General features: G+C 37.1%; 1 protein-coding gene across 7 annotated transcripts in view; it reads right to left on the bottom strand.

Annotated features, from left to right (window-relative positions):
- The window catches only part of ptprua (protein tyrosine phosphatase receptor type Ua), a 297,253-nt gene that overhangs the window by 42,844 nt on the left and 236,351 nt on the right, over positions 1 to 18,058 (bottom strand). For all 7 annotated transcript variants that reach the window (XM_079591540.1, XM_079591539.1, XM_079591541.1 and 4 more), the window contains exons 14-17: positions 14,483 to 14,621; positions 12,998 to 13,027; positions 12,382 to 12,542; positions 9,443 to 9,630 (exon numbers count right to left, since the gene is read on the bottom strand). In XM_079591540.1, the coding sequence (XP_079447666.1) occupies positions 9,443 to 9,630; positions 12,382 to 12,542; positions 12,998 to 13,027; positions 14,483 to 14,621 (518 nt within the window). The remainder of the gene's footprint in view (positions 1 to 9,442; positions 9,631 to 12,381; positions 12,543 to 12,997; positions 13,028 to 14,482; positions 14,622 to 18,058) is intronic.

Below are 18,058 nucleotides of genomic sequence, written 5' to 3'. Positions count from 1 at the left end.
TTCGCATTTTATCAAGTCAGATGTAGTTTGCGAAGCAGATGCATAATCAGGATGCAGATGTTAATTTCCTGTTGGGCGCAGCACTTTTTTTCAGGAGTATGTAAGAGATTTGGTTTGTTCTAAAACAAAAATAAATATGGAGGCAGAAGTGAGAGAAAAAGTCATTATATATATTGTAATTCCTCCCATAAAAGACAATCAATAGTAGTAAACGGAAGCCAAAGCATGTTCTCTTGACATGCAAGAACCAATGAGGTTCATTCTCGTGCGTAATGCATCATGTTTGAGCTTCTGCAAGAACCAATGAGGTTTATTCTTGTGCGTTATGCAGCACATTTGAGCTTCTGCAAGAACCAATGAGGTTTATTCTCATGCGTTATGCAGCACATTTGAGCTTCTGCAAGAACCAATGAGGTTTATTCTCGTGCGTAATGCTTCACGTTTGAGCTTCTGCAAGAACCAATGAGGTTTATTCTCATGTGTTATGCAGCACAATTAGACCCATTACATGTTTGTCACTGTAAAGAGTAAGGGCGTTTGTACAATTAAAATTACAATCATTCTAAAATGTTATCTAAAATTCTAGTTCATTCCTGAGGTTTTGTGCTAACCAGTCGCAGCTGAAATGAGAAATAAGCCATTTCCTCAGTCACATTCATTTCTTTTTCGGTTGTAATGAACATAATACTGGTTACATGTTAATAAAAAGTCTACCCACTACATTATATAATCTATATGAACAGAGTTCAGGGAGACACTACTGTAACGGATGTGCATCTGTGGGGAAACAGTGTTGTGAAAGAAGCTGTGCCAGTGTCTGCTGGTCTTTGTTAGTTGGATTGTCTGCCAGAGGGAAGCTGTTAAAACAAGCAGTTACCAAGGCGGAAAAGAATCTTCAATAATCTTTGTGGCCTGGTTCACTGTTCTGGCCATGTAGAGCTAAGCCAGAGAGGGAATATTGCAGTATTTGCTTTATCAGGACACTAAATAAATAGTATGCTGTATGTTTTTTGAACCACTTTTAGCAGTCAAACAATGACAGAAGAAGCGATTACAATTTCACTGGTGTCTCTGAAGAACTGTATGAGACAAGGTTGTATCTGAGGAAGTACATGCATTGATGTGCTTTCTGACAGAAGTAATGTTCTTTCTTCATCACATCTTAGAGTGAGATGAGAAGAATAATTTGCAGAATTAGTTCTACATTGACTGGAGAATCTCTGATCACCTCAGAGGGTGGTTTCCTGAAATCAATGATGTTTTCAAAAGTCGTAGGACATTTTCAGACACATAGATCATTTGCTTTGTTCTGAAACAGGGACGCTACGCTTTCACAAGGTAACATTTCAAAGTGTAGGCTACCAAACTGTTTATGCAAGTCGCATGCGAGTAAATCTGTCCTAAATTGGTCAGAACCGTTTATGTTCCAGGATTCCGCTCATTGCGTTCTCCAATTAAGATGGATTATAAAGTTAACTCTGTTGGATTATTGTGGCTTTACCTGTAGCTGTCCTTATATACAATTTTAAGAAGGTCTGTAAGCCTTCATTCCTGCTGTAACTGCGCTTCATTTTAGAAAAAATCTTTTTTTTCTGGAATGTTTTTTAAGTCTCTTATGATATATATATATACATATATATATATATATATATATATATATATATATATATATATATATAGTTAAAACACTAATATTGTGAAATACTATTACAATTTAAAATAACTGTTTTCTATTTTAGTATATTTTAAAATTTATTGTATTCCTGCGATGGCAGAGCTGAATTGTCAGCAGCCATTATGCCAGTCTTCAGAGGATCTTCACATGATCCTTCAGAAATAATTCAGTAATTCTTTGGAACATACCGCTTCTAATTTGTCAGAAAGACATTCATGCCCATGAGTTTGCTCAGTAAAAGCAAGCTAAAGTCCACAAGCAATATTCTGTGCTTCTCTTAGATGCAGATTTTAATTGGCCATTTTAACCAACATCACAGACTGATTTGCTGGCCTCCTTATCAAACTGGATCCAAATGAGCAGACGTGACTGATTCCAGATATGTAGAAAAAAGCATTCACATTAGTGTGACTTTACAGTAATCACTAATGCATGTTTTCTTTTTCTTTTCTTTTTTTACTGGTACAATAAAAAGTTTCAAACCGTTTTGTACTGTACACAGACTGATTGGTTGAAAATGTCTGTGAAGATTGGATCCACGCTCAATACATATTTAGGTCTATATTTACAATTTATGTATTTGTTAGTAATACAAATAATATGCATGTGTATATATTGTCTTTAATGCAGCTGGAGATACTAGTCAGGACATGCTGCCTCTATACAGTTTAGTTCATTTAAAGTCTGTTCTTTGACCTCAAGGGCACTAAAATATATAGAGAGAGACCATTTATTCCAAAATTCCATGTCACATTGGGCTTTCCCAAATGGCACAGTGGTGTACTAGTTAGTCTCATGTGTACCTGCGGCCTATAGGGTGTCCCACATTAAAAAGGCTGTGATGCACCCTTTTGCACAGTCTGCAAGGGCAGCATTTGGGCAAGGAACCCACGAACCATACCCAAGTCTGCTTAAAAAGATGGCTGTTCTGTGATGACCCTTTGGAAATAAAACCAAACGTTCAAAAAACAAAATACAAAAGTAAGGATGAGCAACACTATCCATTTAGCAGAAATATTCTACACAGCCGTCACCTAACAACAGGTGCAAACTGTTTCCTCTTTAACCCTCTGGGGACCAAGGTGTTTTTGGGGTCCTTGAGATGTTTTGACATGACCTGATATTTGTATTTTTTCAGTTGCTTATAAACCTATTAATGGCAAAGGTGTAATTACACTATATTTAGCACGAACATGGCTATCATATATATATTACTACAGAATTGGTTCAGAGTTGGAAACATCGTATTTTTCCACAAACTGTGTATGCTTGCAAATTGTATAATATCCAAGGTACAATATCCTCTCCCCAAATTTGTCACTAATAAAACACAAAAATAATTTAAAGAGAAGGCTTATATTGACCTTTTAAGATTTTGTTTGCACCTTGTAAATTAGGTTTTGATGTGGCAGTAAAAACTTTATAATCTATCCAAAACGAAATGTTGTCTTTCATATTTCGTCTGTAACATATCGTCTGTTATAATATATATATTAGGGCATAAATGTTAATTTACAGTTTAATATGTTGCTTATACAAAGACATTTTATTTCAACATATTCAGTCGATTTTTACTCATCTCAGTAGGCAATATAGATAGTTTAATTCACACACAGACACGCACGAGCTGTAGTAAACAACAACATGCATATGCGCCGTGCATTCATTCAAACACAGAAACGCGATTCAAATTTAAACAGTCTTTTGCGGTTTGCAGACACCATTTCATATCGCGATTAGAACAAAGCACTTACTGATCTGCAGCTGGATCCGTTGTTAGGCTACTCCAGCACGTTTGAGGTAAAATTTCCAGGATTATCACGATATTATTATTCCTCACAGCGAGTGTGTTATCCAGCTGTTGTGGGCGTTGACTGGTTTGCATGTGTTGCATCAGATCATCTGCGTTTGAATAGCGCGCGCGCTCCATGGGCGTGTCAAATTAGCAGAGTAATGAGGTGCCAGAACGATAATGAGAACGGCTGATCTCTCTCTCTTTTTATATAGATTACATAAACAGAGAATATTTGTTTTAGTTTTGAATTCGATAATTTAAAACTACACACTTATATGATTATAGAGATATATAGCTCATGTCTGAGTGAATAGTATTCGCTGAGTTTTGTTTAAGTTTAGAGACGTGCACTAGAAAAAAAGTTCACGGAGACGGAGAGGCAGAAAGCACACCCTGTTTACTTTCTTTATTTTACAAAAGCACAATGTTTTATTTCGATTTTAAGTGAAACCATAAATAAGAAGACATTTAACAGTTTATTTTTTCATATTTCTTAAGCCTGTATGACAAAAAATGACGGGAGTATTTTAAGTCTATTTTGCTGCTATGTGAAAAAAAAAACGAGGAAAACGCGCCGGCATGTTGAACTGGGCATGTTCAATTGGTGGAGGAGATCACTCTGATTGGACATTCAGCTTTGCAAACCAGTGCACAAGAAGAAAAACAGAAATGATGAAAGCAAGCAAACAACAAAATCAAGAGGTTACACACAGAATGATCTTCTCATTATCCATGTTCGTCTGATCTGTGATGTTTTCATTTAATACAGCATGTTCTGTTTTGTCTTCCGTTTGTATTATCCATAGTCCTAGCTCTTTCAGTTTCCCTTTTTGAATGATGAATGTTCTGTGCCTATCATACCGCAAACCAGGAATGGAGGAATTTTGGCCCGCTCTTTGTTACAACGTTGCTTCAATTCATTGCGTTTTGTGGGCAATGGGCATTTGTTTATACACAGCACTCTCAAGGTCCTGCAACTGAGTGGAGTTCTGGGCTTTGACTGGGTAAGTGCAACACTTTTCTTTTCTTTTTCAGCCATTCTGTTGTAGATTGGCTGATGTGCTTGGGATCATTGTTCTGTTGCATGACCCTATTTAAGCCAAGCTTTAGCTGTCGGACAGATGGCTTCACATATGACTCAAAAATACTTTGGTATGCAGAGGAGTTCATGGTCGACTCAATGACTACAAGGTGGCCAGGTCATGTGGCTGCAAAACAAGCCCAAATCATCACCCCTCCACCCCCGTGCTTGACAGTTGGAATGAGGTGTTTGTGCTGATATGCTGTGTTTGGTTTTTGGAAAACATGGCGCTGTGCATTATAGCCAAACATCTCCACTTTGATCTCATCTGTCCAAAGGACATTGTTCCAAAAGTCTTGTGGTTTATTCAGATGCAACTTTGCAAACTAAGCAGTGCTGCCATGTTCTTTTTAGAGATTTTTACAAGAGGCTTTCTCCTGGCAACTCTTCTAAACAAGCCATACTTTTTCCCCCAATACAAGTGCCCCTATTATGTTTTTTTGAATATTCCCTTTCATGCAGTATGTAATATAGCTGTTTGTGAATGTAAACGTTCTGTTAAGTTGTAAAGTCGAAAGTGCATGATAAAAAGAGTTATTGCATCCCAAAACAAAAGAAAATCGCCTATACAAGTAGTTTGTAATTCGAATCCCACTGTGTGATGGTTCTACATCACTAGACAATACATTTGCATAATGCCTGCCTATGTTGTCTACAAACAACTTGACATGCCCTCAAGCGTCATTTTACTGATGACTGCTTCTCAAATCTAGGAGTTCAACGAGCGATTCACAAAATACGACTTGAGCAGGACGTTTCTCAGTTATAAATTACAAATTTTGAGGTACATTATGAGATGTAATTCCTCACCATCAGCTTTAACAAGAGTATGTCCATTAAGAAACCTATGTGTACTGTATATTTCAAATGTATTGCGGTGCACATGTATCAATCAACTGTATCAATAACGGTGCATACGTTAGCCCAGCACTAACATGAATGACTGATGCGCATCCAATCTTTTATATCTTTAACACACTCTGTCTATTTTGATAATTTAGCGTTTTCATCCGGCCGTGATGAAATATATATTTGAGTGTCATCAGCATAACAATGGAAACTAATTCCATGTTTCCTTATAATATTTCCAAGTGGCAGCATATATATTGAGAATAATAGAGGGCCTAGCACAGATCCCTGCGGCACTCCATAGTTTACTGAAGTTATGATCGATTTTTCTCCATTTAAATAGACAAAATGGTAGCGGTCAGATAAGTATCATCTGAACCAGCTTAATGCTTGTCCTTGAACGCCAGTATAATTTTGTAGTCGATCTAAGAGTATTGTGTGATCTATAGTATCGAACGCAGCACTAAGATCAAGTAAAACTAGTATTGAGATACAGCCTTGGTCCGAAGCTAAAAGTAAATCATTAGTGATTTTAACGAGCGCAGTTTCAGTGCTATGGTGCGGCCTAAATCCAGACTGAAACTTTTCATAGGTGTCATTTTCTTGCAAAAAAGAGCCCAGTTGAGCGGACACAACTTTTTCTAATATTTTAGACATAAATGGAAGATTTGAAATGGGTCTATAATTTGCTAGTTTATGTATTCTTAATGAGTGGTTTTATAACTGCCAGTTTAAATGTTTTTGGAACGTGACCTAAAGATAAAGATGAGTTAATAATATTGAGGAGAGGCTCTTCCACTATAGGTAACCCTTCTTTCAGTAGTTTAGTTGGTATAGGATCTAATAAGCATGTTGTTGTTTTAGATGAAGTGATACGTTTATTTAACTCTTTTTGTTCTATAGTTGTAAAGCACTGTAATTGTTCTTGCGGGGTGATAATTGAGGCTGATTTATAAGGCGCGATTGAAGATTGAACGTTTACAATTGTGGTTCTGATGCTTTCTATTTTCTCAGTGAAGAAGTTCATGAGATCATTGCTAAACTGTAACGGGATATTTTGTTCAGGTGACATCTGTTTATTTATTAGTTCAGCCACGGTGTTAAATATAGCGCGGTAATTCGCCTTTGGCTAAGCCACGCCCTAGAATGTAGATTGACCAATCACAGCGCAGCCAAGAACGAGCTCCCACAGAGGCTCCGACACTTTTTCACGGCGCTCCATTGACTTCAACGCAGGCGGCTCATATTTTTGACCTCGGCAGGCTATTACGTCGTCGTTTTATAAAAAATATGGTTAAACGTTGTGCCTGGGGCATTTGTAACACAGATACGCGTTTCCCAGAGAGGTTGGAGGGGGTGTCCGTTTTTTCCCCTTCCCAAAACCGAAGTTAAATACTGACAAGTGTCGTCTTTGGATTAAACTTTGTGGACGTCCTCACAGTCAACGAAACCCCTCAAGATCAACAACACACTTTTGTGCTCTAAGATACATTTAGCTTTTAACCTTACTGTGAAGTTATACTGGTTAGACAGTTTTATGCTGGTTTAGGTCATGATTTCGGTTCTCTGCCCTAATTGTTGATACGCTAGCACACGCTGCTAATAAATACAACTTTATACTCGCGTAGTCCGTTTGCTTTGTAAATAATAACGATTATAGAAGTGAATAGAGACCTACCCAGCTTTGCATGAGTGTTTCTCCTGATATTGTTAGTCACAGCCTCCGTCTCCATTAGGATATGCTGTGGTTCATTGTTTGACTGTGACCGTTATGCTTTTGCCTCTATTTGGATGCCTTGTTGTTGCTTGCGTTTCACCGTTTGTCTTGAATAAAGCCTTCAAACGCACACTGCAGACACTTTTGCCTACTTCTATCGGACACTTTATTTGCTGCTTTATAAAAGTTTGATAAAATTTCCGCAGGAAGAGCTGTCACAGCATAAGCCATGTTGATACCAAACCAGAGCCCAGATGAAGTTGTCGGAGGTAGCAACAGTAACTAAGGGGGGCGGGGCTTAGCCAAAGGTGAATTGAACATCGGATTTAAATTCGTTCTGCGAAATCACATTTATGTGACTAAGTGTAAATGGAATCGTTTTGATAAATCAGATAGCTATCCGATCTGAGAAAACGCATGAAGTGGTAAACAGCCCCCAAGTCAGCAACACTATTTACTTCTGAATATTATATTTTATTCTGGTGCACTTAACGTTATTGCTACTGTGTAATAGTAGCCTATGCTATTCACCAACTAAACATATCCTATTCAATGTGCTCACAGTCTCATTCACGGCAATCATTTGTAGTACCCTATTCACAAACTGTTTGCTCAAGCGTAGCGTTTTCTCAGAGTTCACTGTGTCCCTGAATCGTGAGGTTAAATTTTCCATATTTATTGTGTGTCATTATGTCAGTATCAGAATTTGCTTTCTACCATGCACATATAAAAATGTCACTGAACTTTTGCAGTGTAATTGTAACAATGAGCACTCAAACACACCAAACCAACAATTACTAAAAACACACAAAAACGTATTTTGCACGGGCACTTTGCACTAGTTTACTTAATTCTGCTAAAGACCATATTATATTTTTTATTATATCCTGATAAGTAAAATTATATAATTCAAAAGGGTGTACTTTTATACACGTCTTTTTCACAAGGGAATGCTGGGCCACATATTCAAATTTGGGAAAGTCACTCCTGAGCTCATGACTGTTGACAGTGATAACCACTGCTCTGAATTCTTGAGGCTGTAAAAAAAAACAAAAAAAAAAAACAAACACGCATCTAAACATGGATGCTGAGATGAGCTGTCAGCATCTAAAATGTATTTGCGTCAACTAGTCGGTGTGCCTCACAGGTGCGCATACTAGCGGAGTGTGGGCGACGAGCATGGGCTGCAAGTTGGCTATGATTCTACATATTTTGTTGCAGACTAGTCACAGACTTAAAATATCAAAGAGTGATGAGCTTCAGTCTTGTAATATGTATTCGACTTTAGCTGCAGTGGACGTAGTCTGCATTAGAGCATCAGACAAACCATACGGCCAACTATGACCTTACCATCAGCAAGTACCATGAGAACATGTCATTAGCAGAAACACTGAAGAGGTTTTTAGCAGAAGCACATGCCACAGCCACAGCAACCATTCAGAGGCTTCTTCACCCTTCTAAGAAATTGAAGCCCAAGCGTCTAGCAGCCACTGTCCCTTTTCAGGTCCAAAATAAAGAGAAAAAGCCAGAAGCATGGATTCTGGAGGAGAAATTCATGTGCCTCGTGAGCTCAGATTAATGACTCAAAAAGAATATCTATATTCCATTGAGAAAGCATGGTGAGAGCAAAGAAGAACTGGAGGTATTATTAATACATGTGGAATATTTTGAATTTTGAAGGGGTGATATGAAAGACCTTTGAAAGGTTTGCTCACACTCTGGAGTCACATTCTGACATGAGCGTATGAGTCACGGTCTGGACCTATCCATATTTCTGTAAACACACTTCTTAGCATGAGTGCTAATAGCGAGACTACAGTTCAAAAGTTGTTTTTCTAGGCTGCATTTATTTGCCCCAAAATACAGTAAAAACGGTAATAGTCAAATAGTATTACAATTAAAAACAACTGTTAAATGTTATGTTATCCTCTGATGGAAAAGCTGAATTTTATTAATACTCCAGTCTTCAGTGTCACGCGATCATTTAAAAAGAAATCATTATAATATGCTGATTAGGTGCTCAGGAATCTTGTTATTATCAATGTTGAAAATGGTTGTGCTGTTTAATATTTTTGTGGAAACATATACAAATCTTTGTTGACATTATAGATGTATTTAAAGTCACTTTGGAGGCAATAGGTTCTTCAAATAACTTATAAGATAATAGAGCTGTGCAGTTTGCTAATAACAGTTTTGCTTCAAGATATAAAACTCATTAGTCCGTTTCCCATTACTACATGCCATTGCCTTTTAAATCGAACCCAGTAGGCATATATTTGTTGAATTGCCTGTCAAATCCCCTATATAACCTCGACGGACCCTCACCTCGTACTCCTGTTTGAATCCATACCCCTCTCCTGTCTTCATCTGGTTGATGTGCTGGAGCAGGTCTGCCACTCTCACAGCCGGGTGGAGCTGCCCTGTGTGGTATGGAGAACTTTTTCTCCTGCAATGCCTTCTGGGAGAACCACCCAGCAGGCTGCTGGACTCGTTTACAGAGCTGCGCTGCTCATCTGAGAAGTGTGAGAAAGAAGAGAGAGAAAGATAAACACAAACAGACTGTGGAGCAAAGAAGAAGCTACAGTGCACTCAAAGGTAACTTGCAAATTGCAGTGGGAGTTGTTTTACTGATGGTGTGGACGGTAACGGCCGAGTGAGTTGTCTTCCTGATACTGTGAATCGCAGTGACTGTGAATTGAAGTAAAACTGCAGGGCCATATATGTTATAGGGGGGCTGTTAAAAGTTGTTCAATTTGATGAAAATGGTCCAGTTTTGAAACATCTGCCCTCCATGTAGGGATGTTTGCCAGAAACTTTAACTCTAGCACAAGCCCAAATTAAATACCTATGTTCCCCAGGAAAGTTTTCTTGATAAATTCTTGTCTGGTAATGGAAATTATTGTATACTGACTCAATAATAAGTTTCTCTGATAATGAAAAAGCCTACGTCACACCTCTGTTTATCTCTCTGCACTGGCCACTGGCTCACACCAAGTTCAAGATATTGATGCTTGCATACAGAATGACCAGAGGCTCCGTACCCTTCCCTCAGGCGCCTCGTGGTGCCATTGCAAAGTCACAAAATCACTTTCAAGAACATTTTCATAAACTGTTCCTTTCAGGTGGAATGATCTTCCAAACCCTATCCGAACTGCCAAATCCTTTGCGATATTCAATCAACTTAAACCTCATCTCTTCCATGAGCAAGGTACGTCATTGCTGTTGTCAAATGCTTTATTTTGCATTAAACATAACATATATTGTTTCTATAGATATAATCAGCAACATTAAATTAATAGTTTTATATTTTATTGTTTTTTAATTCAATTATGTAATTTGCAATGCTTCATGGGATTGCAGTTATTTCCCCAGACGCTAAGTACTACCTTTGTTCTTTTGCTTTAAATAAAAGTTTGTAATGTTGCAATTTGCTTTGTTTCTGATAGGCTTGAGTCTTGGATTATTACACTTTAACAAAGTAACTTCCAGTTACTTAACTTCCAGAACAAACAACACTGAAAAAGTGGACGAGCATTAATGTACTCTACTGTTTCCACTACTTTCATGCCACATTTCCACAATAGCGGCCATATAGTGTTAGAATTAGCAACATTTATTACCAGCAAACTGGCTTAATACTGTTCCAGATGACAGCTAGTTTGCTTTAAAGTGAGAGGTTTGAAGGTGAATATTTTAGAATAGAATAGTTCAAAATAACATTATAAAGTACACCATAAGCACAGACATCTGGAGACAGACAGTAAGCCAGCCCTTTACTTTACCGGCACACAACAAAACTCATCTGTTCCAGGGGACAGATAAGCACACCGACTCAAGACTCATTGACAAATGGGAGGATGTTTAATATATGGAAATATATTATACTGATCCATATCCAAATAATGACTGCTGGAGACAAACAGGGTTAAGTCTCTACTGTGACTGTAGGCATCTCAACAACTTTTTTCACCCCTCATCCAATACATGCATTTCATGTGGTGTGTGTGTGTGTGTGTGTGTGTGTGTGTGTGTGTGTGTGTGTGTGTGTGTGTGTGTGTGTGTGTGTGTGTGTGTGTGTGTGTGTGTGTGTGTGTGTGTGTGGTTCAGGTAACCCAACGCTTTGGGGACAAAATGTCTCCACAAAAAAGGCAATATCCGAAATCCTTGTTGGGACACTTTTTGGTACCCATGAAGAACACAGCTTAAAAATCTAATTTCAATGAAAAATTAAAATGTGAAAATGCAGAAAGTTTTCTGTGATGGGAAGGTTTAGGTGTGGGGTTAGAGTTAGGGGATAGAATATATAGAGCCAGATTTACTAACAGCTTGCGCCAGTGCAAACTCTCTTTTGGCAATAAAAACTACTATCAGGATTATGCATTGAGATATGCAGTGAAAAATTAGCTGTGAAAATGCGTGGATACAGTTATTTATGTGGGTGACCTTTTGTATGAGTTTCCCTTTCAGACGTAAAATGTACAGGATTAGAGTTTTTAAATTAATCATTGATGATTTACTAAGGTTTGTGCTTGTCAATTTACTGGTAATTTCGGCATTATTTACCATACGGCGCAAGGGGGTTAATAAAGGCCAAAAAGGCCGTCTGAAGCGAAGCGATGCGTTTTTGTAAGAAAAATGACAAAACATAACATTATTAAGAAAATAACGTCCGTACACTGAGTTCTGGCCGAGAGTTCCCTCTTCGTATGGCCGTGACCTGAAGCCAGTGATTATAGTTTTATAAAGTTAGAAATATGGATCTTTATTAAAACCCTGGAGCTGTATGGATTACTTTTATGGATGGATGTGCTATTTTTATTTCAAGTTACTATTCACTACCATTATAAAGCTTGGAAGAGCCAGGATATTTTTTTGATACATCTCTGATTGTGTTTGGCTGAAAGAAGTCATATACTGTACACCTAGAATAGCTTGAGGGTGAGTCAATAAATTTTTTTTTTAACTAACCCTTTAACCACGGCTGTACAAAAGCTTACTGTTGATCAGCACATGCAGACTGAGATGTCATTTTTAATTAATAAAAAAAAAAAACTCCCACACTGACGAGCAAACTTTTTTCCAGTGTCTCGCTTTCATGCAATTTATTTTGTGCAACAGTACAAACTATGCACTGAATCATCATCTTTTTTTTCTGTTTTATGACAGGTGGCAACAGGCGTTAATGCCACCTACTATGTTGATGTGTCAACCAGTTACTGCCACTGGATTATTTGCAATATTATCATATGTGTTTGTGTACTCACTCTTCGCAGTGCAGTTATGTGAATCCATGAAGGTGTGTGCGGTACGATCATCCTGTTGCAGAGTACTGTGCTCTGTCGTACTGCAGTCCAGTGACCCCAGCTTACGCGTCTTCTCTTGGCGATATGTCATGACAGCTTTGTTTATGTTCACCTTCTTCCTGCTGCAAAGTATGAAAGACAAGAGTGAGACAACAAAAAGAAGACTGTAAATGAGAAAGAGAAAAGGGAAAAGAGAAAATACATAATAAACAATGCAGTGCCAAGCAACAATTCCCAGTTAGGGAAAAGTTGAAAAGAGGCCAAAGTCTCTATGATGTTCTGGTCTCTAGATGTGATTGGCTCCTTCATCCAATGTAAGCCTAGGGGATGTTTTTTTTTTTTTTTTATCCATTTAACTGAAGGAAAAAATTTAGCAAATAGCACACCTCTCCATAAGCAGCATAATTTGAACAATCACACATAAATTACAATATAACAGTAGATAAAGATAACGTGAGAAAACAAGAGAGAGAATGCTAAAATATAGTTTGGAGAGTTTGTCCAATCTTCAGCATATCAAAGCTAAACAACAGAGACTGATGGGAAAAGAATGGAACCTGAAGAGAGAATGACTTACGGGTAGTAAGGGTATGAATAGATGTCCCTTCTGGAGAGCATGAGGAGAGAGGGAGAGAGAGAGAGAGAGAAAAAAACATATACTGTATGTTAGCCTGGCTTCTAGTACATTTATGCATTTTGCAGATACTTTTATACAAAGTAACTCAAACTATACACGTTTTAAAGGCATGCATTCCTTGGGAATCAATCCCATGACCTTGACGTTGCTAGCACTATTCTCTATTGTTTTAGCAGGAAGGCAAGTGATCAGGCATGTTAATATGCTTATGACTCAAATATATTGAGATAAAGATCTGTCTGTAGCTTCATGCCAGTTTATTACAAATACAAAAACACATCGTTTCACAACTGGCTTCAGTACTTGGCTTTACTACAACTCTCTAAAATCATTTGCTGGTAATATACTGTAGTAGAAATAGTAGGGTAGTCAAGGCTTGTTGGATCGTTTTTTGGGGTATTTTTTTTCCAGGGTTGGGTCGTTTTTTGTGTTACCTAGCTGTTGGGTTAGTGGCTGGGTCAATGTCACAGACCTTTTAAACAATACACCCCTCCCCCATTCATCCCATTCCTGGCGTTACAACCCAGCTTTTGAGTTACTTCGTCAGATGGGAGCAGTTCTCAGTGCTGACAAATTGGTGCATTTCTTCAGTGAAAGAACAGTTTTTATACATTATTTTATATTTATACCATGGTCTTTCTGAATACTCGATTCTGATTGGCTGGAATGTGTGCAATAAAACCGTTTAATGCACAGGTAGTTCCAAGCAGTGTTGCCAAGTCCACAGTTTTCCTGCTACTTGGGATACTTTTACACTGTTGCCGCAGATAGTTTTTGTAGTATGTGGGACCATACGATTTTTACCAGAGGACACTAAACTAACTAACATTATTTGACCTCATGGTAAAATAAAAATAATAATAATAATATAAATATGATACAACTGCTTTAATGTTGTGGTTTTGTTCACATGCAGCATTAATATTTACTACTTTTGTTTTAACTTTAATTTAAATGTACTTTTACAGCAATAACCTATTTTCAAACTTTCAGTCAGCCATTATAATAAAATAAACCCTAGCACTGTGATTTTACTTGTATGATACTGCATACTACTGGCTACTTGCATACTACATTTTTTTGTAATAATGACTGGTTGACTGTTAATTATAACACTTATTACACGGCAGAATGCAACGATTGACCAATCACATTGAAGTATTGAAGGGAGAAATGTAAGAAAAGTAGATAATGTAGTTTGGTAACAGAGGAATATATGTTTGTCATGTCTGAGCAAATATGTCAGCTGTGAATTCGGAGCCAGCTCTAATTCAATCATTTAAACCTTTGAAGATGTGTTAAAGCGTTTTCTGCACAGTTTTTGACTGTATCTGGACGATGTTGCTGTTGGTGTAATTTTGACACTGTGAAGAAAATATAGAATTGGATTTGATTTTAAATGGATCTGAGTGCACGCATGCTCACCCTTTCTTGACAATAACCACGATGGCTCCCAGCAGGAGGATGAGAACAACCAGCCCCCCAGCACAGGCTCCCAGAATCAGCCCCATGTCCTCGGCATGCTGGGACACCTCCAGAGCATGCTTATGGTCCTTGCAGGCAACTGAGAGTGAAGACAAAAAGTTAATGAATGATTGTGAGATAAAAGCAAATGACATCAGATCAATTTGCTGAATATCAGTAATACTGTAAATGTACATAAATAAGAAACTACTCAAACACTATTTTAAGATAACAACACTGCTAATTTGGGTAAAATGTCAAATATTTAATTTAATTTATATATTCAATAATATTTATAAATAAAATGAACATCATAAATGTATAAAAGTAAATCCGTGCTTTACTAGTAATTATGTTTTGACTCTAAGCGCTAAGAAATATATGTTTAAATCTCCAATGCAAATATCAGTGGCATATTTGGGAAGGTGCACCATAGTAGATCCATGTTTTTGTCATCACACAAGTCTCCACTTAACATTTTTTTCTTCATAAATTGTTTTAGTAAAATATTAATATTTATTACTGTGTGTATTGTGTTTTGATATTATTTAACTACATTTTCTACTGTGCATTTACATGTTGTTCTTATATTTTCCACAAATAAATTCAGCAGCTGTTTTCAACATTAATAAGGATCCCCCCCCCCCTAATATATTGTAATATATTAGGAATGCATTACATTTTAATATTAAAATAGAAAACTTATGTACTGTAAATTAACAGTAAATGCTACTGTTGTTGTTGTTGTTGTTTTTTTACTGTATTTTTGATCATGTAAAATAAGCCTTTTTGAGCATAATAATTCTTTCAAAAACATAAATAAAAAATCGTACTAACCATAAAATGTTGTGCATATCTGAACAACAGTGGCTGAAATATTTATTCCTCAAAAAACAAATATCACTATTTCATTTCATTTCAGAGCGAATACATAAATATCAAAAAATACATTTGAATATCTTCAAAACTAAAAAAATATATGGATATAATTTGCCAAGTCGAATACCTAATACTACAGCACACCATATTATCTCAAACAGCAGATGAGCATTATAAGATTAGAACAGTAGCCAGGTAATGCTGGCACACTACTGCATGTTAATCTGCTAAAGGTATCGCATGGGTTGGAGGAAGATGAAGAGACAGTTTATCTGCATCAAGCAGCACATGAACAAGCCACAGGGGAAGAAGCTCAACCCGGGGTGCCCTTGGAGCGAGAGCAGACCGGGTCTTTGGCAAATTGGGGTCAGGTCAGAGATGCAATTGTGCTGTTTATGGTTAGATTCTGAGAGGTCCAGCTCCTAAAGCTAAGAATGTTGGTACTACGTTAGAACTTTTAAAACCCACTTTTTACAGCCAATTTCATGACTGAAATTCCTCCTTTCACAAATATTATGCCGTATGGACTTCCTGTTCCTTGAAAATAGCACTGATTTAGCCAAAACTGACATAATTTCAGCTCTAAAATAATACGGGAGCTGTCTAGAACATGCAGTGCCGCTGTCTAGTGTCTTAAAAGCACCACATTTTTGAAAGTTTGCCCATCAGTCTTGAAGTTGGACTTCTCGTTCCAAATAGTTTTGGCAAAAACAACAGTTTTTGTTTTTTATTCAACCCAGAACAAAACTGCCTGCGCATCAGAAAGGATATTTTAACATTTCAGTTAACACAGCATTTGACCACTTCAGTGTCCAGTGATGACAGCTGCGCCTACTTGTCACCAACTTGAGAAAGAATGTCACAACCTAAAACTGGCGGACATTTTGAACGCGTTCCTCAGATTTTGTGGGTCTGTGTGTCTCCATTTTCTCTACTTATAAATGCAGTCAATTTCCAAACAGCTCCAGAGAACAGCATGAAATCTCTCTCTCGATTAATTTAAGCCCCTGCGGTGCCTCCAAAAGCAGAAATTGCCATTTGAAAAATCACAGGGATGGAAGTGCATCATTATACCATCTGTGGTACGGACATTAATTACAATATCATTGACTAAATAAATACCTAAATAACAGAATATGACATATAAAAACAAAGAGTAAAGAGACATTCTGCTAATAGTATAGTATATCCATAATGACAACACATTATTTTTTTTGCTATATACTTCGCTTCTTCAGTATCTTCATAAAGATGAACTCACAAACTAATTAACAATAAAATTAAGTAGTTAGAACTTTCATAAAATAGTCACTCGCTCAACCGCTGGCAGTGCAGAGCAACAGCCTTGAATAAAAGCTTGTCTTATTTTAAGTTCACTGAATTTTGACATTCTATTGTCAAATTCTATTGACATTATTGTACATGAATGCTATTTTTGTCATTTCCTTGGAGAGAAGAGCAGTAAAAGGTCAGAGACATCTCTGTTCCGAAGCCTAGAACACATTTATGCATCATATGCACGCTTTGGATGTCAAGAATTTTCAAAATGAGGTTGTCTTCTAAGCTTTCTCATTAGCCAGATTGAAGGCAGCATAGCATTTATCCTTCACACATAAGGCAATTTCAGAATGCATTGCAAAACCTCATAAAATATAAGGGGGGGAAAAGAAAAGAAAAATTGCAATAAATAGAAATTTGCTGGGAAATGCTCTTATATTGCTCTTATAAATACTATTATATTGATTATAATACTTATGTGAGGTGTATGACCACTCTGCATTATGGCCGCATTATTGCCTTGGTGTGCATTATTTTACAATAATTAAATGGCCCATTATCAATTATTCTGCTTACACTATGATTATCACACTTAAGACATCAATATGTTTGTCAGGGTTTTGTCCTTAGAATTTTCTTGTGTGTAGAACTGATTTATTTCATATCTCATTCCATTTTAGAGATAAGAGCAATGGTGTTTAGAGTAATGGTGACTTGAGCAATTAATTTGCGGCTATTTGAGAGACATGGAGAGAAATTAAGTGTGTGAATTACCTAAGGCTATCAACAGTGTTTGGCAGCAGCATCTTTACTAATAGCAAAGCGGTTAGTTTAACTGCTTTAAAAACAGCGATGTTACCACCTTGCTACAGAGAAATGTAATGTACTGTAGCTTTGTAGTTGCAAAACTATTTTATCGATAAAGATGCGGGGAAGCAGTGACAACAGGTTTCTGTGCATGTGTATGTTTCCATATGTGTGAGTATGCTAATGATATCACACTATTCTGAGTGTGTGAATCTGTAAAAAAAGAGTGTCTGAAAGTTGCGTCTGTTTTTTTCTGTTAGTATTGTGGTAATTAATTATTCACTTTCAACAAAGCTCTCTCTCTTTTTGTTGTTGTTGTTGATCATTAGACCATATGCTGCCAGAGAAGTCTGTCTGAAATCAGTTTCAGGAGTAACTTTTGAACACAAAAAAACTCCCTGTGAAGTCATTGGCTTATAAGGCAGTGAGACAAGAAGTCAGCTGCCTGAATTGAACCCTACTAGTCACAAAAACTTCTATAAAACAACTCCAAATACTGCTCACTTCAAAAACATTTTTTTAAACGTCAAATAAATTAAATATCAGCAAAAATAGGCTGTCAATGAAAGAAGT

The sequence above is a fragment of the Phoxinus phoxinus genome (assembly GCF_949152265.1).
Source record: "Phoxinus phoxinus genome assembly, chromosome: 19".
Lineage (NCBI taxonomy): Eukaryota > Metazoa > Chordata > Actinopteri > Cypriniformes > Leuciscidae > Phoxinus > Phoxinus phoxinus.
Note: the sequence above shows the minus strand (reverse complement) of the source record. Positions and strands in the feature narration are given on the sequence as shown.